The following is a 27,477-nucleotide window of genomic DNA, read 5'->3' as shown; positions in this document are numbered from 1 at the left end:
AACGAAAGCATCCCCAAAGCTGTCATTGCTTACAAGCCAGAAGGGAGACGTATTGGCAGACCAAGAAAAAGGTGGGAGAATGTCTGAAGGCGGAACAGGTATTAATGACTACCCCTGTAACGACGAACATATAGAATAAAATCGTTTCCTATATTTTGACCTAGGAGGGCGGAGTTGGGGAGCAGTCGGGCCTCTCTTACACTTAACACTAATACTACTAATATAAGGATTTCAGTGAGACTAAAGGAATGAGTATAACTCGTGACCTATCGTAGCATGATTGGGGTGAATATGAGGCCAGAGAATTACAAGGAATTACGTCAATAGACTATATAATTTTCTCGAATCAGTGACCTTCAATTAGTGCCACGGCACGCAAAAAGTGGTCTTCAACCCACAGATTTCTCAAATAAGAGTAATACAATTACAAAAATCTGTGGTTTGAAGAGAAATCAAGGAAAAATAAATCAGGGGAGTCACCATAGAAATTGGAAATAAATTTACTACTCATCAAACAAATTACACGAATCCAAATAATCCTCGAACTTATCATTAGTTTGCAACAATTTACTACTGAAATAGCTGCCATCCCTCACACTAGTGTCTTTGTAAATGATGTTTGTACTGAAATTCTCGATTCTCGATCGTTCCGGAATGCTGATATCGAAATACTGACTGATGAAGTCGAGAACTTCAGGCATGGAGCGCATTACGTTGAATGCGTGGCGCTCGTGTTTTGGAAGCACTTTCTCCAGCATAAAAACGAGATGGTGATGGAAACACTGGAAGGACGCTTCGGATTCCAGGCAGAGTTTTATCCAGTCCTGGACACAGGCAAGAGGCGTCCTGGAATGGCCCTGGAAAAGGGCTGGGTTCTGTAGAAGTCCTCGGGCGCTCATTGTGCCTAAAATACAACAATAGAAAAAAATTGATAATTTTAATTGATAAACTAAAAGAAAAATAGGTGGAAATAAAAAATTTTTGCTCATCGAATTTCCATATAGCTGTTTACCCTGTTGTTAATTTTTTGCAATAGCAGAAGTCTTCGGGGTGATTTACAGCATTTAATTGGGATTTTCGTTCAAGAATAATATTCTTAAGAAAAATAGGTTCTCTCCTATTCCACAGAACATCGAGATTTCATCAATACATGGATATACCTATTCCATGTTTCAACAATGGATCTATATTGAAATAGTAATGCGACAGGGAACGTCGGTGAAAGTTCGATGCTGTTCAAAACAAGTGAGTACCGTAAAATCAATTAATTGAATGAGAAAATTAATCAAAATTACCTCGAATAGAATAGAATAGAATTAATAGAGGGTACAAAAAGTAAGGAGACTGATTTAAGCTAACCACAGTTTAAAGCTCTTTACATTAGTTCACATTTTATAACTATGGATAACATTCAAAAGATTGTGTGGCAGTTGACAGTCATAGCTGCTAAGCCAATCAATATCTTCAGAATCACATTAATAATGGTTATACCTTTGTTTTGGTGCAATACAAACCACGTATAATTTGGTTCAGCACAATTTTTCAAAGACTGACATTGGTTTTCCAAGTTTCTTGATATAAGAGACAAAGGCTCTGTTTTTAGGACACGTATTACTATTAAATATTACTATTATTATTACACGTATAGACTATTAAACCTGTATACTTAACGTTACATTACTTTCAAAACTAGGTTTCATTAGTTTTGAAAAGTATCCTAAAAATATAAAAAATAATTCTATAGAATCTGTGTAATCAAACATTTCAAAGAATTATACAAGCATGATAAAAGTATCAACTTGTTGAACAACTAAACTTTTTTGCTGAGGATGAAGCCAACATGACTTGTACGTGGGTAATGAAATGGATGATGATGATGAGATCCTACAGCTTCAGGTATATTAATTTTGTTGTTGGTTATCCATCTTGTTTCCACTATAATTATCACTATTAAATTTTATAAAACTTTTAAGTGAAAAAGCACTCACATTATTTGATGTGGCGACGTCCGTTTCGTGCTGGTATCGCACATTTTCAAGCCAAACAGGAACTGAAGTCAAAGTCCTTTCAGTTCCTGTTTGGCTTGAAAATGTGCGATACCAGCACGAAACGGACGTCGCCACATCAAATAATGTGAGTGCTTTTTCACTTAAAAGTTTTATAAAATTTAATAGTGATATTAATTTTATTAATTATAATTTACTAATAATCACAACCCTAAATTTCAATAATAAGTGAGCTGCAGTTTTAATAGTTTTGTAAAACTGTTTATTGATTGCCCACCTTTGCAACCAGTTGCTTGGTGTAAAGCGACAGCATCGTCCAGTGAGCGCACATCTCCGTTGGCAACTATCGGGCAACTAGTTGCCGACTGGATTTGTGCCAATGCATTCAGGTCGACCGGTTCACAGCGTTGCTTCGGCGTTCTGCCGTGAACGGTCAAAAACGAGACTCCGGTCGCATCCAGGCTGCGACACAGCTCGACTGTTTTCCTAGCAAAAATCAGACAATATTTATAAAAATTAGAATGGCGATTGAATATTATAGTCCAACAGATATTACTTTTACTATGAAGAGGGGAAACCGATTTCTCCTTCCACAGTTTGTAGAAGGGCAGAGTAGAGGAGAGGAGTAAGCATGCTGCCCACAATTGGATGCTGACACAAAAGTAGGAAGAATGCTGTTAGGTAGTGGCAGTGATTAGTGAAGGAAAGAGCATCGGACCTCTCTGTCATCGAGAGAGAGAGAGCCGTGTATAAAGTAATATCTCTCGGACTACAGATATATATATATATAAAGGAAAACTTTGTTTATGTGGTACTTAACACGTATAAATTGATCCAGTATATAGTGTAGAACAGAGTAGTGTTTACAACTATAATGTTTACAGATACTGACATTGGTTTTGTAAGTATCTCAATACAGATATAAGGATAATTTGTATCTAGCAATAAAATCAAAATAAAAATACGTTATTCATTCAAACAAAGATGATGTTAACATATAGAAAAATCAAGTTACAAATGTTCTTACAAGACTGAGAATGTGTGGAGACCATGTTACACAATTATTTTTAAATTTTTGCTAGGATTTACTGTTGAATTCAGTATTGACTGAATGGCAACCTGGCAAAAAAAAAACATGAATTAAGTGAGTTGTGACATTAATGTAGATAGAGAAGAAACAATTCAGTCTTGAACCATTATCAATCTGTAGTAAACTCTAAATAACTAAAGATTTACATAAAATGAACAAATGAAGACTAATCAAAGTTCGTATTGGATTGATTCTGAATATTAATATCGTATCTTGTTTTACTTTTATGTTTAAAAACGTCAAACAAAGGATCGAATTATACGAATGTTATTGGAAATTTTTTCCTCTTTCTAAACATATCCTTAGAATTGGATTTTGACTGATAGTTTTCTAGTCATTGACGTTTTTCAAAAATATCCAAAAATCGATAGATTTCGAAAACTAAGGTCGATATAATAAAATGTTATTGAACATTTTTGTTGAAAATTCCATGTAGAATCTTAAGTTTTCGGCTGCTACACTTTTCTTGGGAGACCCTGAATATGTCGATTAGCACCTAATAGCAGCTAATACAGCGCAACAACAATCGTTGCATAGGAATTGGAGCTTTAATATCAAATTGTGTACCGGAGAAGATTTGAAGTGATTTAGGACATCGTCAAAAAGGTTATTGAACTTGAAACTTGAAATGAGCTTTATGTGAATTTGATAATGATTAAGCAAAATAACAGAAGGAATAAATTTGAATGAAATATCTCATCAAAGCTTCAAGTTCACTCACTTCCCTTGATAATAGTATCGAGTAACCTGGCTGGGTCAGAGTTTCAGGTCGCACCTGATAAATTTCGGGACCTCTGACATGACCTAACGAATGTTTTTGACTTGAATGAAAAAGACTAAGAAATTGTCAAAAACCACAGATTTATTGATACTTAGAAAGACCGGTTTCGGTTATTACACCATTGTCAATCTCTGATAAACATGATCAGTTTATCAGAGATTGACAATGGTGTAATAACCGAAACCGGTCTTTCTAAGTATCAATAAATCTGTGGTTTTTGACAATTTCTTAGTCTTTTTCATTCAATATGAATAATTACCACAATATCAACTTCTCAACTACACAAAAAGTTTTTAGACTTCCCTTGATATGATGTCAGGACATGAAAGGTAAGTAAGTAGGTGCCTAGTTCATAACTTATTTATAAAAATGTGTCAAGGCCACTCTTTGGAAAATGTGTAATATACCTGATATCCGATAGAATCCTCATTTTGACGGACATTGCAAATGGCTGCGGCAGCCGATTTCTGAGCTGACGCACAATGTCGTGGATGATGTGTGGCTTGCTCAGAAGATCGGCGCCAAAGCCCTCCTTCATCGCCCACCGCTGCGGACATCCACAGTTCAAGTCCACTCCGTCGCAGAATCTACAAATCAAATGAAGCCATTACATCCAATCATATCCAATAATTCAGTGGAACTGTTTAGAAATAGAATGATTTGGAAATAGAAATAGAAATGGAATAGGACAGAAAGATTTTTTTATTTTTTAGATAGATAAATGTCTTTTTATTTGCACTTAATAATATTAAAAGTGATGTGGGCGAAGTTAAGGCAGTAAGAGCTCCCTCTTCCACTCATCCCACTACACACAATCTCACATTACAAAGATTGACACTAATTCCTGATATCGTATTGATTGGTTTATGATTTGTGTCTCTGTTAATAAATAAGAATAAAATACTTCTCTATGATTTAAATTCATTTTCCAGTTATCGATTAATAATAATTTTACACCTTGTGAGATCGCACAAGTTTTCAGATTCCCCAGATTTCACTAAGCTAGATTAATTCCAAGCTGAATCTAACAACACAATGCTACATTATCAGGTATTGGTTCATGATAGTTGATTCCGTTTGATTCAGAACAGGGTATGAATCGGATCAATCTTGTATGAACATCAGGTTTTAAAGCTTCTTAGTATCTCTCTGATGAAAAACTCATATGAAAAAGCTAGGCTACTTACGGGGCAACCAACTCAGCAGCATCTACAAAATCATTCGCATTGTTAGCAGCAAACTGGACGGACAAGGGAGAGTCTCCTGAAAAAGGTTAGTTGAAACAATAATAGATGACACAAGGAATAGTTGCTACAGTATACAAAAAATATAATCGCCTCATTCTATACAAATCCATATTTTTCAGCGAATTGATTTCTTGGCTAATGCCTCCAGAGACAGTTTAACACAACTGATATTTCAAAATGAAATAAAATTATTTATTATTAGAAAACAGATCAAGTGTCAAAATAACTTCAAGCAACAAGTAATAAAAAATACACATAACTACCTAAAATACTATTAGAGTTACATTGGATTACAGTCATTGAATCTCTGAATTCAAAGTACAGGCTCGGGCAGAGCCGATTGACGAGTTTGGAAGGGTTATAAGTAATGAACCGTTCAACTTAGAAAAAATTATTTAATGGATTTAATTCAGTTTGGAATATAGTTTTTATTGTTATTTTTTTGAAAATTATATTAGTTAAATGGCGGCAATAAGCAGCAATATACTAATGTAGCGTATTTTAGAAGTTTTTAAACGCATTTTGGCACACTGCGATTGGTAAGGCTCTTCTCTGATTCGCTCCTTTAGTTCTTCCAAGGTGTGTGGGCGATCTTTGGAAATGTTATTCTTGAGTTAATCTCATAGAAAAAAATCGCATATGCTTAAATCGGGTGAGCGTACTGGCAAAAATTACATCACCATCAATGTCACCTCCCAGAGTTATGAGACAATGCTACAAACGTTTCTGCGTCCCAAATTGGTAGAACATGCTGAGGAACATTACACGGGAGAAATATGGTTTAGCAGGATGAAGCTACAGCCCACACAGGGTGCATTTCAATGAATGTGATGAGACATCACCCTTCCCAGGGCGGCTTATCTCACTAAGGGTGGACTTGAGGTGGCCGGCACGCTCACCCGATTTAAGCATATGCGATCTTTTTCTATGGGGTGACCTCAAAAATAAAGTTTTCAAAGATCGCCCACACACCTTGGAAGAACTAAAGGAGCGAATCAGAGAAGAGATCTAGGCCTTACCAATCGCAGTGTGCCAAAATGCGTTTTAAAACTTCAAAAATACGCTACATTAGTATATTGCTGCTTATGGCCGCCATTTCACAGATATAATTTCCGAAAAATTAAAAATGAAAACTATATTTCAAACTGAATTGAACCCATTAAAAAATTTTCTCTGTTGAACGGTTCATTATTATTACTATTACTCTTATGGCTTTTATCGGCAGAGAGATCCTTTCGGATGTTCTGCCTTGCCGTATTACACAATGTCATTTCCTATCAACACTCAAGTTTATAGGTTATGTCTTGGGTTCTTCATTTTTCTCACTAAAAATTTGCACTTTCACTTCCTGAGTTCCTATTTTATAAATTTTAAAATCAAGAAAACTATTTTCAAACACAAAATCACATTTGAAAAGCAAAAACTATAAAAATGTTCCTATTTTATAAATTTTAAAATCAAGAAAACTATTTTCAAACACAAAATCACATTTGAAAAGCAAAAACTATAAAAATGTTGATGATAATATTGAACTGAAAATTTCACATTACAATTCTATTAAACAGATGGTGTCAAACGGTTCATTACCGTACTTATAACCCTTCCAGACACGTCAATCGGCTCTGCCCCACTCTGTACATCGAATGTGTACGTGTAAGGCAGATCAATTCAAAGCCAGTATTTGGAAGGTTCTTAAACATTACAGAGACAATTTTCAGGCAGCATACCCTCCCAGACTACTCAAAACAAATCACTTCCATGGCCAATACATAGGTAGGCAGTATATTGAAAAGCTTAAAGAGTCTTGTTCTTTCGAGAAGTGCTGCAATCACACTGCTTTATTCTTGAATTTAATGCTAAGTACAAGAAATATTTAAAAAAATAAAGATACTCATTAAAATACAATAGTAAATCATTCATCTTTCTATCTTGTTCCGTGACTCATATACATTACACTTGGACTATCCAATTTCTACATAGCACAACGTACTATTTTGCATTTCTACTTACAATTTTCCATGTTTAGGCATTTATTCTATATATTGTTCATTTAGATATACGATGATTCTCTTAACTTACTTTCATTAGTGGTGAATTCTACATCTCTGGCTTTTATCGATTTAACAAACGAATCAGCTACTATCATCGGTGAAAAGCACAGATCACATCCATATTTGCGAACCAAAGTGCGGAATTGCAGCCTGAAAGTAGAAAAATGAATATTAATAGTGTTTCCAATGATATCGAACAAATTGAGTATTGAGATGTGAAAGCACCTTATTGATAGATGGTCATTCATTGTTCAATAATCAACGTATTGGTATTGTTACCTATAAATGACTAGTAGTTCTGTGAACAGTAGACCTCGCGCAGTTATAAACCACAGCCTCCTCTTATACTGCCCATCAGAGTAAATCCTGTCTGTATGTCGTGTCGGCGAGATATTGGTGTAAAAACGGTTAATGGCTGTTGGGGTTGGTGTATCAAAAATTCTAACATCAAAAGCTGATCTTCTTCAAGACATACTGGCAACAGGACAGCCCGAGTTCAAAGCAGAGAAAGGTCGAGAGACAATACAATGTTATTTTAGTTATTAATTGCATGCGTTATTGCAAGCAATCAATAGTTCATTTGATGGTGCATAAAAATTGCATTCAATGAGGCATGCAATTGATAGTCCACACAGCAGCTGATTTATGATGGATAATTCTATAGGCTAATTTTTGCTCTAATATTAGCGTATGAAGGAGGCTCATTTTCCTCTTATATTATCCTTGAAATTCAAAATTTCCAATAACCTTGTATATACGTCGACGCGCAATTTAAAAAGGAACATACCTGTCAAATTTCATAAAAATCTATTGCTGCGTTTCGCCGTAAATGCGCAACATATAAACATAAACAGAAATGCAAAGCCGTAGGCTTGAATCTTAAACCTCACTTCACTCGGTCAATGAAGCACTTATGGAGCTTTAATGCTCGTATTACATTAATACACCAGCGAGACACCAATTAATGTTAATAAATGGATAGAAAACACACATATGGTGTCGGTATGTGAAGCAACCAATTATGTCTCAGTGGATTCCAGGCTGGCGACACAAGTGGGAAACTGGTCGGACACCAAAACCTGGTGCAGTGCCTAGTGTGATAAGCGCAAAATAACTGATGCAGCGCAAATCGATCGGTCCCAGCCTGATTATCTAATGTAATACGGGCCTAATAATATAGTGAGCTTCAATTCAAATTCACAATGCATCTCTTTATGAAGTAAGAAACAGCCTGTTATGGCAAAGAATGCTGGTCCAGGTGTTAGTCAATGACTTCTTTGTAAAGTTGATTGTAGACCAATTTCCTGCCTATACGTGAATTCCAGTTTCTCAGATGGAAGAAGATAATCACCCAGGATCTACTAAATATAGTCCATGGCTTCAGGATTTCTTCAAGTCTAGACATCTTTAGTACCTTATCTTTCAGACATCTTTAGTACCAAATCTAGACATCTTTAGTATGTCTCCACTACTCATGAAGTGTGTAATTGGAAGTATAGTGGCTTCATTGTGCCTATTGTCAACAGCTGCTTGGAATGTGGAGCCTTCCCTGACTTGCTTAAGTCTTCTAAATTCCTGTCTTCAAAATCCTGAGGAATTGGGAAGCTTCAGACCTATCTCAATAATCCCTGTGTTTGGCAAAATCTTTGAAGCTGTTCTGTACATACAACTCGGTGCCTATTTCAAGGAGAAATCACTCTTCTCACCTCATTAGTTTGGATTCTGAAAAGGGCGTTCCACTACAGATACTGTTCGCAACTTGGTGGAGTCCATGTTGGCAGCAATTGAGGATAATCACTCAGTGGCGGTAACCCACTGTGACCTGACAAAAGCCTTCAACAGTGTCTCTCACTGTATATTGTTAGAGAAACTTGAGAGTTATGGAGTTCACGGGGTGGCTCTCGAGTTGCTGAGGGATTATCTGGCTCATCGTAGATAGGTGGTGCTGTGTCAGTCACTCGTAATATATGTGCTGTGGTGTACCTCAGGGTTCTATCCTGGTACTATCAACTATCTCAGGTTGTATACAAGTTTTCTTCTATTTGCAGATGACACAACCCTATTTGCCAGGGATGGAGATTTGGATATAGTAATACACAGGTCTGCCCAACTGTTGGAGTTGACTGCGTATGGTTCTTCTCTGTCCGAACACTCAAGGTTTCCAACATGATGCCTGTGTATTTCAATGAGCAGGAGGAGAAAGTCTTTGAAAGGGCACTTCGGGAGAGGCTTGTGAGTCTGGCACTCTTCACCCTGGAAGAAGAGGCAATGTTTTCTGAGATGTATGACTGACCTCCCATCTTGATATTAGTTTTTGTTATCAATTTTACATTCTTTGACGCAATTTATGCAGCGAATGCTGGTCATGGAAGGAGATCAAGTAACTGAATTACTAAAAAAAAGAGGACCATGGGCTAAAGTGGCCCATAGATTTGCTGCCCGTGAAACGTACAAAACAAAATAGTAATTTAGATATTTATAATACCTGGTGATTTTTTACAGTATATTATAATTGTTATTCAACTTACTTGCTATAACGAACCATTGGAGCAGCTACGTGAACTAGAGGTTTCTCTTGAAATAGATTCACTATGTCTTGACGATCTTTCATAATTTCAAATTTACTATATTCCATTCGAATGTGGCAACAACTTACATAATTTAAAAAAGAGAAATAGATTCAAAAAAACTATTAAACAAGTTTCTAAACAATAGACAAATGATAAAATATGATTTAGGTTAGATTTTTGTTTAGGTTATGTAATTTCAAAAGCAGAAGAAATTTATAGGTTAGTTTCTCCTTCAGCAAAAAACAATACACTGCCTTCCTAATAATTTCATAAGAATATTTACAATACAATAACAATTGACTAAATATTTTTTTGAGAATTTCAATTTCGACTAAATTTCTTCACTTATCGGAATTTTATATTTTGTTATTTGATTATTTTTTCAAACGGATAAAAATTAAAAAAGATATCAAACAGAGATATGAGTGAATCGATTATCAATCTGCTCAGCTGACTACTGACTTGTCCAAAAAACGCGCGTTTATAAAATCGCCTGTCCTGCAGTACTATTCATAGTACAGCTTTTAATTTTTTCTCAATATTATGAACACATAACTGGCTTTCAATGTGGTCCTATACATTTTTGCGATAAACCGCATAGTTTTTTCGTAAAAAAATAAAATATCTCGAAAAATGTATTTTTTTATTATGGACTTTTTGTTATTTCTCGAATATTCAAGTAATTTGTTGTAGGCCATTTCTTGCTGAATCCAATAATATATATAGTTTGAGGGTTACGATCATAGATGCGGCGGTGGGAGGGGGATAAGTAGCACTGTTACGCTGCGGCGCGGTCCTCCCCCATGATTAATGCGCGTAATGGCCTGTCTATCGCATCGCTCCTACTAGTCTATGCATTCAAATTATGTATTTCAGGAACGCTATCTTATGTATTTTCGGTCGCTGAACACGATTTTTCAACTCTCAAGCCTTAATAATTGATAATTCTCATCATAATATACTAATTATGGTCAAAATTACAAACTTCATCTCATTATCATTATTTATGATTACATTGTAATGATAAACCATCCTGTTAGGAATCCTAATGTGTTTCTCAGTCGATAAAAAACTAATATTCCATTAGGAGAGGATAATTATTCGATTTAGTTCAATGATCACGTTGGAATTGCGAAAGTCAAGTAATGGAGTAAGTTAAACAAATAATATAGGCTACCCCATATAGAGCACTGTGTAACAGGAGTAAAATATTTTCTTTATATAAATTTACAGTTGAAGCACAAATAATGCCAATTACTCCCATGTGATATGACTAAATATTTGATTACAAAGGAAATACATCTCTAAAGTTGCGTTTGCACCTGAGTTATTAAGGAGATGTTAATATAACTTAATCTTTATAGATTCTATTAGATTGAACATAACTTATCATACATATGATGGACATATGTGTTTGCCAAGTTCCGTTCAATCTAATAGAATCTATAGAGATTAAGTTATTAGCATTCAATCTAATAGAATCTATAAAGATTAAGTTATTAACATTTTGTTAATAACTTTGGTGTAAACGCAGCTTTATCAACTGATTTCTGTAACTTATATCTACGAATAGATACTTTTCATCTGGCTGAGTTTGACTGATTGTCTTGAGGTGGTACTTGAATGAAGGTGGAATGAGAGATATCTTTGTTGAATTTGAAATATTTGGAGAGAATCCTGTTGGAAATCTATTGAGGGGAGATCAGTATAATTAAGGTGTGAGAGCAAGCAATCAATTCAATGAAACAACTACAAGGACTCATGAACGGTTCAAATATGAGAGATTGTCAAAGTATATTTGAAAGAAGTCAGGAGCTATTTGTGGAGTTTTTTAGAATCAAAATCAATGACTACTTGAAATTCATGACTGATTATTGTAACATAGCTTGAATTATCTTAAATTGAATTCATGCTCATAAGGAAGGACTCTGGTACTGCACATAGAAACTGTACGAGAAAAGATCCCATACTTTTTTCATTCAATCACACAAACTATGTTATAAAGTCTGTGTTATATCTAGAAAATATGAAAAAATACCCATAGAAGTAGAAAATAATTTCCAAAAAGGAAACATTAGATCTATACAGTCAATACATTGACTCTCTGTCAAATGAAACCTTGAAAATTTAATGAATGTGACAACCGATCATGCTTTGGAGCAAACCCTCATTCGATCATCCAAAACTGAGTGATTGGAATAGCTAGTTCTTCAAAGGCTTTCCTAAAATGGCTGCTACTATATGAATAAATCTTCCATCAAAGATATTCTGTTCAAGTATGTTGACATTATTATGGATATCACTGGGGATTGTGAAGAAAGTCATCTAATGAATTGAAACAAGAATAATGAGAGTTGAGAATGATTTCCAGAAGCATAATCTTCTCAAGAGAACATAACATTTTTTCTTCAAGACTGATGAAAAACCGAATCTGCATAATGTTATCAATGGTCTGGAAGCAAGTGAAGAAGTGTGTGATTGTCGTTTGAACGTATGGAAAGAAATAGTTATTCGGTCTCCAACGATTTTTATCTGAACATAGTTGTGGCAAATTGTAAAAGTGTATTCTCACCTATAAAAAGAAACAGAGTTCTTTCATTCTCCACGATGCAATCAAACAAGAATCCTAGTCTTAGTTAATTCTAGAACAAAAAGATCTGATCTCTGTATTTTTACTAGGTAGCTGTTTAAAGATAATTTTCAGCATTGAAGTTTTAGCGCAGCATGCATTTCTACAATAACCGCAATCTCTGTCAATATCTGATGGATATTTGAAAAAAAACTCTTAATCTCACTTGGCCCATAAAATTGTAAGTGAAACTAGTTGTGGATTTGACTAAATCCCTAAATATCGTTGACAAATTCGCATAATGATGACATGGCTCTCCTGAATTCAACTCCTACTTCACTTTTCAAAACTCCAATACGCTGCAAGATTATGGTAACTTTGTGATGAGAAGAGTTATGAAAATTCTCAATAAAGATGAAGTGATACAGGTGGACATAGCTTTTCATGTCTATGGTCTAAAATCAAACAAAGGTAGTGAACATATTAGAAGCAGCAGAGTAAAAGAATCACTCCAATAATATGTTCTCCAAACCATCGAGACTTGATTTCCAAATCTGTGGCAGAGATTTATTAATGTGACATGCAAGAATCTATAAAGGAATAATCCATACGTTAGCTACGTGCAGGAATACATAAATTCATTCATTTGTGGATAAAATTACAAATCATATAAATATGTTTGGGAATGAATAACAGGCATGGCCCAAAACTATTCGAATCCCAAATTTTGATACTGAATAACTTGTTACCATTTCAAAACAGTCTACCATAAACAGTCTACAAAACGGGAATACCATAATGGATGAATCAATCAGAAGTTTGTGAAATATCATTATAATAATACTGTTAGAAATAATATGGATGAATATTTAAATTTTCATTTCATTTTGATTTGACACATATCTATTATTATATTGGATATAATTTCTCAAAAGTTCACGACAAACTGAAGATTCACGAAAGATTAATATTTTCATACTAAACATAATCATTATGATACTGAATGAATGATGAATCCCATTTCCACCATGAAGAACTAAGAAATTCCACAAATATTTCTTGGAAATTAACTGACCACTATGTCAAGTAAGCGTGGCCAGTGTGCAATTAATAATATAATTTAGCCTGCAGCGCATCACAATAAATTAATTTGAGATAAAAACAATAGAACATAAACATATATGAATATTATCTTTATTCTATCGTAATATATTTCTTGAAACCCAAGTTTCGTTCATTTCAAACAGTCATTTCTTAGTTTCCTTGCAGAATGAGATAAAGTTTCTAATTTGACCATAATTATTAGTATATTATGATGAGAATTATCAATTATTAAGGCTTGAGAGTTGAAAAATCGTGTTCAGCGACCGAAAATACATAAGATAGCGTTCCTGAAATACATAATTTGAATGCATAGACTAGTAGGAGCGATGCGATAGACAGGCCATTACGCGCATTAATCATGGGGGAGGACCGCGCCGCAGCGTAACAGTGCTACTTATCCCCCTCCCACCGCCGCATCTATGATTGTAACCCTCAAACTATATATATCATTGGATTCATCAAGAAACGGCCTACAATGTTTATTGGGAGCCTTTTCCTCTAAGTCGGCTAATTACTTGAATATTCGAGAAATAACAAAAAGTCCATAATAAAAAAATACATTTTTCGAGATATTTTATTTTTTTACGAAAAAACTATGCGGTTTATCGCAAAAATGTATAGGACCACATTGAAAGCCAGTTATGTGTACATAATATTGAGAAAAAATTAAAAGCTGTACTATGAATAGTAACTGCAGGACAGGCGATTTTATAAACGCGCGTTTTTTACAACTTACCCCCCTCCCCCCCAAGCTGTCGACCACCCTGGGACGTGACGACATCGAGTTTCATATACACTAAAGACCCCCTAACAATAATCCGAAGTCAAATTCTCTGCCTCTCTCATGTATGCTCAATGTAAGCCAGCGCCTGGACTACCGACTATCTAGGTACCGAAATTTAATCATGAACCCGTGACATTGATTAAAAACTCCTACTTAAATCTGTAATGTGTATTCAATCATTTAATTTTTGTGTTCAAAATAACATACTATATTGATCCCATCCAAAAATTTGATGACAGGTATGTTGGCACTGGACGTACACTTACACCCAATATTTTATCTAATACATTCTCCATTATTGTCTGTATGTTTTAATTTAACCAGCGGTCTATTTACAACATATCAATTCTGAAATATGGAATAGATTTTAATGCATAAATGCACTTGACAAGCTGATAATTAATTTTCTCAACTCACTATAATTCAGTGATAAATATAGTCTATCACTTAAGCCTTAACTTATTCGGCAATAATTATTAAAATAAAATATTTTCATTTCATTTTTAGGTTAACTGATGTATCGTCATCGTCTAAATAAAAAAAAGGTGAAACCGCCAATTCATCCAACAAATAATGATCTTATTGGTCAGTCACATCCAATCTGAGAGCTGCACATCCCAAAAAAATGAGAACGACCTGAAGCGCCAATACCGAATACAACGAGTGGAGAAACAAAAATGGAACGAGAAATTTTGGATAGCTCACAAAACACATTTCATAGCGGTAAGTATCAATTCTACTAAATTCAAATTGATTTCTTTTGCCTAGGGTAATGCCCACATGAGTGATAAACACGTAATATTCAAACCTTTTTACAAGTCAAGTCTGTTGGACAACAAAACTGACCACTCCTTCGTCCGTTTTTAGAACATAAATATAATATTGAAAGTGAATGAGATGATTTATCATAGTCAGCCAGAGTTAAATTCATGCTATTTCTAAAATTTTCAATTTTTTCATTCATTTAAAAAAGCTAATGCTATTTGAGAGTTATCACACAGCCTGTCCTTTATCCGCTTACACTTGATTTCAGCTGAAAAATACACAAAATATATTTTTTAATGAATAACGATTCGCCTCGGCTTGGCGTCAATCGGTAGAGCATGAAAATTAAATACTATAAAATCTGGTCGTGGTTTCTAGGATACAATTTCACTAAAATCTTAATAGGCTCATTCAGGAGCTCTCGCAATAATTTAATACTGATTATTAACAAATATATATAAGATATTTTATACTCTATGGTATTGGGGAGTAAAATGAATGGTACACCATAAAAAACTTGATACATATATTGAATGAATAATTTTAAAAAATCAGGTCAATATAGAAAATATATAGAGCAACAAAATATACAATAAAACAAGAACAAAATCAAAATAAAATATCACAGATCAGTACACTATTTTTCAGTTCTATAGCACGAAACTTTACCATGTGCTTTTCAATTCATTGATCATATGCATTTATTTGCATGCAGCTTTGATATCGACTTGTTGTTGCTTGCCGATTTAGGTAATCTCACTTTATATATTACTAGCCGTCAGGCTCGCTTCGCTCGCCATATCCGTCTAGCCAGGGGGCTCCGCCCCCTGGACCCCCGACTGGATCGTTCAAGAATGAGATCAGCAGGCTCGCTTCGCTCGCCTGCATTTTTCATTTGAGCATTTTTATCATATGTTAGGACAATAATAGTAATATAATATTCCAGGATTGAAGTAGCAGTGCCCAATCAATTTTTCCGCGATAAATGCATTTAAATCTTCAACTTGGTGCCAACCTAACAAAGTCAACTCAACTTAATGCCAACCTGACAAAATTATTAATTTAGTTGCCAGTTAACAAATATTTCGAAGAGGTACTCTATCTAGATTATAGTTCTATAGTAACATATGATATGGAAATTTCAATTATAATTAAGAGATTGGGAGAAGAAGAATATACATGCTAAAAGACGAACTTTAAACCCTTAAAATAACCCTTAGAGTTAAAATATTGCCAAAAGATTTCTTAGTGCGCCTCTAAAGGGCCAACTGAACATACCTACCAAATTTGAACGTTTTTGGTCCGGTAGATTTTTAGTTATGCGAGTGAGTGAGTGAGTGCCATTTCGCTTTTATATATATAGATTTCCCAAATCAGAAAATGATAAATTGACAAATCAACTATATATATATATATATATATATATATATATATATATATATATATATATATATATATATATATATATATATATATTAATTTCTATAGTTCCCAATAAATTTCTCAATAATAAATATATATATATCTCAGGGTGTAAGATTCGGCACCTGATGGAATTAGATAAATCAATTTATCCAAAGAACCAGAGCTACATTATATTATTACAAATTGTATTATAAAATCAATGATTGGGTGAACGTTAGTATTATATGTTTAGAACTTGATATTCTTTTAATTGGTGTACTTTTAATATATAAATTGACTCATTCTTATTCAATAAAGTATTTCTTATACCCTTTTAAGACTTGCACAAGTTTTTTGTATTAATTTCTTAATATTTAAAACCTTTCCGACGAGCTAGCTTTTATTTTTTATTTCACTCGTAGAACTGAGAGCGCCCTAATTTTATTTCAACTATTTATTCACTCACGTGCTGAATTTTGATAAGTTGCTGGCGGCAATCCGAAATTCCTGGTAGTCCTGGATTGTTGGTGGCCGAAGTCGTCTCTTCCAAGAGATTAAATAAATATTTGGATGACTTTTGCTTTAAAACAGCATCACAAAGTCTTATAGAAAATTAATAATTAGATTAAAACTCTAAGTCTTTAAAATGTACAATGAAGGGTATTGTGCTCTACAAATTTTGGTGACATCCCATGGTGGTGTTTGGCAGGCAAGTGGGCAGGTTCTACTTTTCTTTTCACAATTTTCATTTCCGACTTGCAAATTTACATAAAATTTGAATAATTTGCTACTACACCATTTAAAGGTTCAAATAGTTCATGCCAATCTATTAAATTATTACTTATGTCACATATCTGATATTTTATCTGTCCTCGGGCCATCTCCAATACATAAACTGAACAGTAAACATTTACAAAATCTTATCATTTTTAGAAATATATATAAATACATTTGAATCGGCTCACTATTGCCGCCCATTGATTACTACCATTTGATTGTTTTATGCAAATTTGTTACAGTATACATGCGCCTACAAACCTCCCACTTCCTTAATACATTAATTTATTTTTATTTTGGGTTTTAATTACATTTTTTACATGCAATACATTTTTATAATGTTTATAGGTGGTTTCTCACTTTTTAACAATTAGCCATGTGCTTTTTTAGTTCCTCTAGTTGCATACCTTTTAGTTGCAATAAATTTCTGCCAAGGTATCTGGCCAGATTTTACGTTATGCGACTCAATCGATCATTATGTCGCCGATCAATAGATATTTTACGCCTAACCTCAAATTTTCAATACTTTATATAATATTATATAAGTAGCAAATTATTTCTATTTCTATTCGGCTGTTCTAAATTTAGCCATGATACCTGATATTATCTAATCTTTAAAAACGTTATCGCATTTGGCGATGCTAGACTATTATTCCACTTCAGACCTATAAATTTCTTTCAAAAAGGGATTTTGTTTACCCATCAGATTTTGATACGTTACAATATAATTTACAACTCTTACATCAACTCGTTCCCGTTAACGTTTGTCAGTCCATCTGTAACATACCGGTACGCATAATATTAATAATACTACTTGTTATGGCAGCTGGTATGACGTTGGTATTGATTATTTAGAGAATTTGATTCTAAATCATTTTCCCATAAGGATAAATCTATAAAGTTCAATGTATTGACATAGTCCTACTATACATGGTTTGTGAAAATTATGGAAGAAGCTTAAATATTCCTCTTCCAAAGATAATTCGACAGTGGGCTTCGTTGGGAATCCTATTCAAATTAAAAACTATTTTTCTGTAGCCTCAAGTCTCTGGTTCGCCATCTTGGTTCCGCCACATTTAATCAAACAATTTTTTAATGGGAAGATTTTAATACAATATTTAAAAACAGAATTTCAAAAGAAAATGAATGGTAAAAATCATAGATTAATAAATCAAACCGTTTCAAAAATATTCATAGTCGAAGATGCTACAGTAAACGCAAGTTGGTGAGGCCAAGGTCTATAAATACAGGTCATGACACTTATGTTCCTTATAGAGCGGCCATTTTATGGGGTCTTTATGGCGGTACATTTGAAAATCCAATCCAATTCAATTTTCTTGTAACAAAATTATGCATTTTAAAAACAATATTCTAGTTCAGATAATATGTGATTTCAGGTTTTCAATGTATTCAATTATGAAATTTCAATAATAAATGCTTCAATTATTCATTTATTTATTATTAAAAACTGTTCTTATTCTTGTAAATCAAGGATTATGATTCAAAAGGTTTTACAATAAATTCAAAGCCAAGCAATATCATAGCCACCTCTAATACTAGAGGTGTATTAGAGGTGGCTATGGCAATATCCCTTGAACAATATAACAAAATAACACATCATGTTGTTCAATCCATAATGATAACAGCTGATAAATTTGAAAATTGGTGAACTAGGTCCCCATAAAATGGCGATTTTTGCAATGACCTAGTGTCATGACCTGTATTTAAACCGATTTCACAAGATCACGTTTCCAATATTGAAAAAATGAAGTTGGATTCATATATGAGGGAAACAAGATTGCGGACAAGAGTTTTGAAGCGATAAAAAAGTAGTTTTTTTATTCGAATAGGATCCCCATGAAACCTACTGTCAAAATATTCTTCTAAAAGATATATTTTTAGCTGTTTCCATAATCCTCACAAACTCTGTATAATTACAAGTAATTACAAACTCTGTAATTATTACTGCGGACCTCAAAGGTCAATAAAACAGTTAATGAGCAAGTTCTCCAGCCCAGGGGATCACTAGAATAAAGAATCCATTTTCACTAACATCAGGCTACCATTTCCACCAATTCTTGAATCATTTATTCTTATTGGATTTCAATATTTATAATTACATAATTTTTTTAGATTGGTTCACATATGAATCAGTAATATTGGCAATAAAGATATTCATATAATACATTCATGTTTCATAGATATCAACTTCAAGATTGTCTGGTTGACAGCACGCCATCTGAGGTCGAGGGAGAATCACCGGACCAGCCAACATCACGCAGTACATCTTCACAAGATTCACTGTACACAGAATGCAGTGCCGATAGCGGGGGAAGCAACGCTGATGAATTGAAGTTCGTAATATCAATCGGTACTAAGGATTGGGATGAGATCCGACCTGAAGCTGTCACATATCCCGATAAAAAAGCACAGGGTAAGAACAGAACATAGATAACATTAAGGCGAAAGACATGGACAAATGTAATTTACCAACATTTTTGGAAAAAACAAGACTCCCATGCAAAATTTCATACAGGGGTGGAAGGGTTATATCGTCTAGTGGTGTACTGCACAAAATGACAATTCTAGGCCAATGTTCATTTTTTGAATCGAAATTCTATGCATTCGCTGATGAATTGCCGGATGAGGGAGACAATATTCTTGAATTCAATTGTACCTACTCCGGTAACTTGAGAATTCAGCATTCAGGGATCAAAAAGGAACTGAAGGGTTCCGAACGAAAGAGCAGTGGATATGATGCTGAATTCAAATATAGCCCCCATTGCCTTCCAGCAAAAAGAAAGCGATAGAATTATGAATATTGGGGATGTGGAGCCAGCCCATCTCCCTAGCTTGGCCCAACTACGAACTGCAAAATGTCAGGCTGCTAAAGCACTTAGAATTGATGTTAATCCGATTATTTCAATGCATGAGTCGCGATTCAGAAATATTATAAGAGATGTCAGTTACGACAAGTTTCAAGTTAGGTACCACAGTAGTTCACAATTACACATTTACAAAGAATTTTTCAAGAAAAATAAAATCGTATCAGTGGCAATTGATGCTACTGGCAGAGTTGTAAAACAATTGAAGAGAGGCCTTGGTGTCAAATCAGGGCATATTTTCTTTTACAGCTTTGTTATAAAAGATAGAAAGTTGAAGAAAAATCATCCCATATGCTCTCTGCTCTCTGAGAGGCATGCCACTGAGACCCTCCGACATTGGCTTGCTCAATTTATGAGAAGCGGTGTACCAATATCGTAACTGACATGTCGCTTGCTTTGATGTCTGCATGTGTGCTAGCTTTCACGTCACTTGCAACCTTCGACTGTTACTTGGAGCAATGTGCGAGTGTTCTATTGTCTGCGAGGCCGTCAAATGTACCAGAATGCTACATTAGAAATGATGTGGAACATTTTATTAAAATGATTAGTACATGGAAATGTTTTCCATGATGAGTTTATGAAGATTTGTTTAAATATATGTTTATAGGAAAGTCACATTATTAAATCTATTATCATTTTTTTAAATTTAGAACATTCGAGTAGATTTACATAATTGTATGTAATGATTTAGATATTATATCTCATTAAGTTGAAAATATATTATGTAATAAAACTGTCGTATCATTAAGATGATTATTATTATAGGATGTGTTGATCTATTTGAAATGTAATTGAATCGAGTGATAAATAGAACCATGACGTTTTTTTACATGATTGAAGTTTTTGATTCTTCATTTTTTTATTCCTCTATCAAACGTTTGATAGGATGAAACTATATAAATCCTAATTATAATAAGGAAATGTAGTAGCTTTCATTATGAATATTAATCATATATTAGTCACAAATGACTTACCTAAATTTCAAGGAGATGAGAATTAATGTTGATTATTATATTCTACTAGCATCACATTGGCCTCTTGTCATCGGCTACTAACCGATCCCAACTAATCCCAACCGAATAATCCCAATATGAGGGACCAATGTTAATAATAAGTTTCAACATTTTACTCCGCAAATTGTACCATTTTAGCATTAAATGATAAGGGGTTCAACATCATTATTCAGTTGGAATGAGCAGAGAAGATATCTTATCACTGACAATTTATTATAAAATACCAAAATTTCTTAATTGGTTTGAATGATACGTTACAGATTATTGGGAATGGATCATTTTACTTCCTCATCACAGGATTTGATACAAAACTTTTAAACACAAATAACTTATGATGAAAAGAGGTACAAAATTATATTATCTCAGATCAGGTGAAAAACGTCTTCCTGTAATCAATGAAAATTTTTAATCACGATTTTCAATGTTTTTTCATCATTTTTTACTGCAATGAATAGTACACTTTCCACCTTAATAACACAAAATAAAAATCTGGTGTGGTACACTTCCACAACTTTCCTTGCTCATTGAACTGTAAGCCCCGAGAATAATTTAGGGGAATAAAATAATGACGATTGGCGGCAACATAATTATTTGAAACTACGATCAGACTTCTGTATATGTGAATATATAATTGTTATCTGAGTACTTTTTCCTTTGTGTAAATTGTGAAATTAGATTATTTTTTTTTCAAAATCGTCAAAACAGCTGTTCTACAGATGAAATATCTCGACTATGTGTTCTTTTTATGAACTGCTCTACCTACCTACCTCATGCACGAGAAGGAGGTTACAAAGTCAATTTCTCAAGGATGGGGTGGACCCCCCATTACTTTCCCAGAAAGGAGACTCATGCCAGTTGATAGAGCTGATAAATAACTATTCAGGGCGTGGGGTCCCATCTGACCGAATCCCAAAAGGTCGAAGAGTATACTTTCCCATATAGTCAAATCCCAACTAGCCGATGAGATTCGATCAATTGCGACAAACTACAACATTTTTCTATCAAATGGGATTCGACTATTTGAGAATTGGTCAGATGGGAAAATGAAATCTTCGACCTTTTGCGACAGTTGAGATTTTCGGCCAAATGAGATTACTATTAAAACTTTTCGATCATTTGGGATTCGACCATTTGGGAAAGTTCAAGTTTAGTGGCATGTCAAATGACCGATTCCCATTTGGTCGAAATTATTTTTTTGTCGCAAAAGATCGAAAATTGAAGAATCCCAAATGGTAGGATTGAAATTTGTACTTTCCCAAATGATCGAAAAGTTTTAATAGTAATCTCATTTGGCCGAAAATCTCAGCTGTTGCAAAAGGTCTAAAATTTGATTTTCCCATCTGACCGATTCTCAAAAAGACGAATCCCATTTGATAGAAAAATGTTGCAGTTCGTTGCAAATGGTCGAATCCTATTAGGTAGAAGAGTTTTGTTTTCCCTTATGGTCGAATCCCATCTAGCCGATTAGATTCGATCATTTGCGACAAACTAAAATATTTTTCTACCAAATGGGATTCGACTGTTTGAGAATCGGTCAGATGGGAAAATCAAATTTTTGACCTTTTGCGACAGTTGATATTTTCGGCCAAATGAGATTACTATTAAAACTTTTCGATCATTGGGATTCGACCATTTGGGAAAGTACAAGTTTCAATTCTACCATTTGGGATTCTCCAATTTTCGATCTTTTGCGACGAAAAATATGATTTTCCCAACTGACCGATTCCTAAATGGTCGATTCCTATTTGGTAGAAAGATTTTGAGTTCAAAAATCACTTTTTCGGACTCAGGGGACCTTGAAACGTATAGAAATTTAGAAATTGGGGTACCTTAATTTTTTTGGAAAGCAATACTTTCCTTACGTATGTTAATAGGGCAAGGAAAGTAAAAAATGAAGTAGTGCTAATTATCATATATAAACTTTCTGTATAATCTTAGGAGTTAGTTATTTTAGTTATTATAGCTTAGTCATTGAATTTCAAAGATTTATTAACTTTAATTATGTAGGCTTCCCAGAATTTGAACACTCTTTGAATAATTATTATAGTAACTAGTTTAATTATAGAAAATCATGTCGGGAAATAGATGCTCATTTAGGAAATGTTCCAACAGTCGCGCAAAAGTTTGTATGAATAAATAAATAGAATGTTCTTATGATGTGTCAGATATTGTGAGAAATTATGAAATCGTATTGGCCTTGTCAGGCCTGGAAATTGGAATTCATTGGAAAAGGGAACCAACTCGTTTACACACCTTCGCCAGGAGATAGATTAAGTGATTATTCACTCACTTATTCATCAAAAATTCTAAAAAACAAAGGTGATCAAGAACATTATGAATCTGGTAAACAAATTCAGTTTCAACCCCAAACGCTTGCTAAAAATAAAGGGTTCATAAATTGATCTAAAATACCTCATAATTTAATGAAAAAAATTTAATGCATACCGTACTTTTGATTCATTTTTTAGATACATGGAGAATTTCTGGATTGCCATTATTGGTGTCAATCGAATGAGTGTGGCTGACCAGCCGCACCGCACAAACAATGCCCTGGAAGGGTTTTACTCCAGATTGCTGGAGTTGATGGGGCCCCATCCAGGGGTTTGGAAGTTCCATGGTAAATATTATTATTCTATGATACCACTACCGTAATATAATTATGAAACAGTTTATTAATTCCAACATTGACAGTATGCTCTCACAATCATTATTATGATTAAATCTATTATGCTATTCTTTATTTCGTCAACAAATTCGTGATATTAAGGTAATACAATTTACAATATAAGCTTAGGCAAATACGAAATGTTTGCGCAGATACTTATTTGAAACCAATGCAATATTAGGCAAAAATTCTGCTTCTCACTAACTACGTGAAATAAAAAACTTTCTCGACCGTGCTAAGAATCAAAATTAAAAAATAATATGTTAGGAAAGCTGTAATGAGGTTTAGGTTGATAAAAATTGTTCATTTTCCAGAAAAACTTAGAGACATTGAGATGTCGTATGGTGTCCGGTGTGAGACACGTCCGGCCATTGAGAAGAGTGTACGCACGTCAAAACTCTGCGATATTCGAAGCTACTGAAATGCTGAGGCTCAACCAATACAATCTGGCTGAGTTTTTGAGCCGTGTTTCACATACCACACGTGGACTGACTGTCCGGTTACATGGGGGAGCAGCTCAGGCGGGTCAGCCGGCCGCGGAGCCCATGATGCCACCCCCCCAGAGCAGGTACGTTACGGTCGATTGGCTGATTCCTGTATTTCATGTTGCTTACCATGTACGAAGAATAAGCTAGAATGATAATGAGCATGTTTCTATTTATATTGTTGTATGAATAGAAAAATATTTAAACCTATTAACATTTGAAAATATAAAGATATTAATACAACAGTGTAAATAGAAACATGTGGGAAAATGAAATTAAAAAGAAAATGTGAGTACAAGGAATTGGCTGCATCAGGAACTGAGACAATATTGCTATATAAAGCATTCCATTAAGTTTTCGTCTTTCTATTTAGACGAATTTGAAAGTTATTTTTATCAATGTTGAATAATAACTATTATATATTTTTTTCTTCTAATTATCATTATTTTGAATTACAATAACTATTTGAAAGTTGATCTTGAATTCAATAATTATGATCAAAAACCTCTTATTTAAACAATCATATAATTGACAATATTGAATATTATAAAATGATCATCTACTTGTTAATACTCCTGTTGATACTACTAATAATATAATATTAATCAGTGGCGGTTCTAGACATAAAAAACTGGGTAGGCAAAACTTATCATACTGTAGGTCTATTCATAGACCTAGGGTAGGGCTACTTAAGTAATTCATGTAAAAAAGACGTCAAAGCATATAGGTATTAAATGAAGATGTATTAATAATATAAAAATTAATAATACTCATATTTAATTGTTCAATTCGACACTATTTTGCTAATAGGCCAACCATAATTTTGCTGTTTTAATCATTCTTTCAAATAATATTTCAATTTGATAGGCTATTTATTTGGAATATCGAAGGAAATTTCTGAAATAAATACACATTTTAGTATTCATGGAATCAACGGTTTATTACACTTTAACATTATTTAGAACATAGAGTAATACATTTTATATTTACAACTGTAGTCTTCTTTGCCCAACATTGCTGAACGCCTCTAAGATTTTTTCAGGGTTCTTAATCAGCCTTTCACTTTCCTCTCGTTCAATAGATAAAATTGAAAGATTAGTTAGACGTTGTGTTGTCATTGAAGACCTGAGGTATGTTTTCCCCGTTCTAAGCATAGAAAGCCCTGCGTTCACGCACTGCAAATGTGGCATAGTAATAGAATAGAATAAAAACAATTTTCTGTTGAATCATCTAAAATATAACTCATGACTATAAACATTTAAATATACTTCCAAAATTTATTTTTTTATTTAACATTTTTAGGTTCACATGAAAAATTTAAAAAAAATCTCATAAAACTGGGTAGGCGGCCGCCTACCCAGCCTAGGCCTAGAACCGCCACTGATATTAATACTACCTGTTAATACTACAATTAATACAACTACTGTTAATACTAATCATTAGAGAGCAGATGTTTGGCCTTTGAGAGAAATAAGCATTTTGCTGTTTTTTCTCCATTGCAATATTATTTGCTTGTTCAAAAAATATATGATATGGTAGCTTAATAACTGGATTAGTGGTGAATGGATTAGTAAGATCCACTTTACTCAGTACAAATCTTCTTCAGACTTGGAGGAATTTGCGGCGCAGAGAAATGGAGGGAGATCAACCAATTGCAGTGATGGATTGAGTCATAGATGGAAGCGCAGTTGTCAATTTTCGAATAGAGAAAGTGGAGTCTGTGATTGCAGAGAGAAAACCTACTAAGATTAACATAAGCGCTTGAATACTCTGACGTTATTTTTTATGAATAACGATTTGCCTGGCTTGGCTGCAATCGGTAAAGCATGAGGGCAAAAATATATAAGTCTGGTTGTGGTTTTTTAGAACACAACTTCGATAAAATCCTTATAGGCTCGCTCAGGAGCTCCTGAAGTTTATTGCTCTTGGACAATTTATAGAAATCTTTAGAATGTATTATTTCCAGAGATTTAATTAACAATGCAATATATTGCTGTGTAAACCAGCTTATTCTATTAATGTTAAAATCGGATGGTAACTTTCTTAATAATTCAATACTGATAATTTGATAAATAGATATGAGATTTGTCATGCGTGGTATTGGGGAATAAAATAAATGGTACACCATAAAAAAAACTTGATACATATATTGTACGAATAAATATTAAAAGTCAGATAAATATGGAAATATATATAGAGCAACAAACACACACAATAAATACAAAATAAAATATCACAGACTGGTACACTACTTTTTAGCTCTTCAGCACGAAATGTTACCATGTGCTTTTTTAATTCATTGATAATATGCATTTATTTGTATGCAGCTTAGGTATCGACTTGCTGTTGCTTGTCGATTTAGAAAATCTCACTTCATATCTTCTTTCCAAAAATCATAAAATAATAAATTGATAAATCATAGATTATAAATATATTAATTTCTATAGGCTTCAATATATTTCTCAATAATATACCGGGTGATTACAAATGAAATAGACAGTTTGAATAGCTTGTAGAGAATTTATTATTTAAAAGTTTAGATCATTACTTACATGATTACATAGAAGAATTCTTGAAGTTTTTATTGAAAATTTACAGATGTTCAATGAGTGCACCATTTGCAACACGACAGATATCAACACGGTAGTCAAATTCTGACCACATACGACTAAGCATCTCACGGTTAACTGTAGCAAGAGCATTTGTGATTCGTTGTTTAAGATCATCGATATCAACAGGAAGCGGTGGTACGAAAACTCTGTCTTTTACATAGCCCCACAAGAAAAAGTCGCAGGGCGTTAGGTCCGGACTACAAGGTGGCCACGGCTGAAACACAACGTTTTCCTCACTTGCACGGCCGATCCATCGTCTAGGAAGATGTTCATCCAGATACCCTCTGACGTCTGAGTACCAGTGAGGCGGAGCTCCATCTTGTACAAAGTTACAACTATCTTCATGGAGTTGAGGCATTAACCATTCGGTTAACATGTCCAGATAAATTCTTCCGGTTACTGATGTTTCTTGGAAGAAGAAAGGCCCGTAAACCTTTTCACAAGATAAAGCGCAAAACACGTTCACTTTAGGAGAATCGCGTATATGCTGTACAGTCTCTCTTGGGTTTTCTGTTCCCCATACTCGTACATTATGTCTGTTAACTTTTCCACTAATGTGAAAAGTGCATTCATCACTGAAAATTAGGCGATTAAACAATGTGTCATCATTTTCAAGACAATGTTGCATCTCTTGACAAAAATTTTTACGTACAACTTTATCATTGTCAT

At 33.9% G+C, this 27,477-nt stretch overlaps 2 protein-coding genes across 8 annotated transcripts in view; one reads left to right on the top strand and one right to left on the bottom strand.

Moving 5' to 3' along the window:
• Positions 1-484: 484 nt before the first annotated feature.
• Positions 485-14,494, bottom strand: LOC111044590 (tRNA-dihydrouridine(20a/20b) synthase [NAD(P)+]-like). Of its 2 annotated transcripts, none has more exons than XM_039430148.1 (6): positions 14,410-14,494; positions 7,204-7,325; positions 5,065-5,140; positions 4,285-4,464; positions 2,284-2,492; positions 485-904 (listed from the first exon to the last, which is right to left on the bottom strand). In XM_039430148.1, the coding sequence occupies exons 2-6, from the start codon at positions 7,268-7,270 to the stop codon at positions 504-506; spliced, it is 933 nt and encodes a 310-aa protein (XP_039286082.1). In that variant the 5' UTR covers positions 7,271-7,325; positions 14,410-14,494; the 3' UTR covers positions 485-503. The 2 variants fall into 2 exon arrangements, with proteins under 2 accessions (XP_039286082.1, XP_022185468.2); XM_022329776.2 differs by lacking the exon at positions 14,410-14,494 and adding an exon at positions 9,704-10,194.
• Positions 14,243-27,477, top strand: part of LOC111044591 — a 45,956-nt gene continuing 32,721 nt past the window's right edge. For 2 of the 6 annotated variants that reach the window (XM_039430152.1, XM_039430149.1), the window contains exons 1-3: positions 14,789-14,925; positions 19,350-19,582; positions 23,515-23,663. In XM_039430152.1, coding sequence (XP_039286086.1) covers positions 23,661-23,663 — 3 coding nt within the window. In that variant the 5' untranslated portion in view covers positions 14,789-14,925; positions 19,350-19,582; positions 23,515-23,660. Of the gene's footprint in view, positions 14,442-14,709; positions 14,926-19,349; positions 19,650-23,514; positions 23,664-24,025; positions 24,276-27,477 lie in introns of those variants that run through there. The other 4 variants (XR_005571535.1, XR_005571534.1, XR_002605651.2 and 1 more) reach the window with 4 other exon arrangements.

The sequence above is a fragment of the Nilaparvata lugens genome, chromosome 6 (genome assembly GCF_014356525.2).
Source record: "Nilaparvata lugens isolate BPH chromosome 6, ASM1435652v1, whole genome shotgun sequence".
Taxonomy (NCBI): domain Eukaryota; kingdom Metazoa; phylum Arthropoda; class Insecta; order Hemiptera; family Delphacidae; genus Nilaparvata; species Nilaparvata lugens.
Note: the sequence above shows the minus strand (reverse complement) of the source record. Positions and strands in the feature narration are given on the sequence as shown.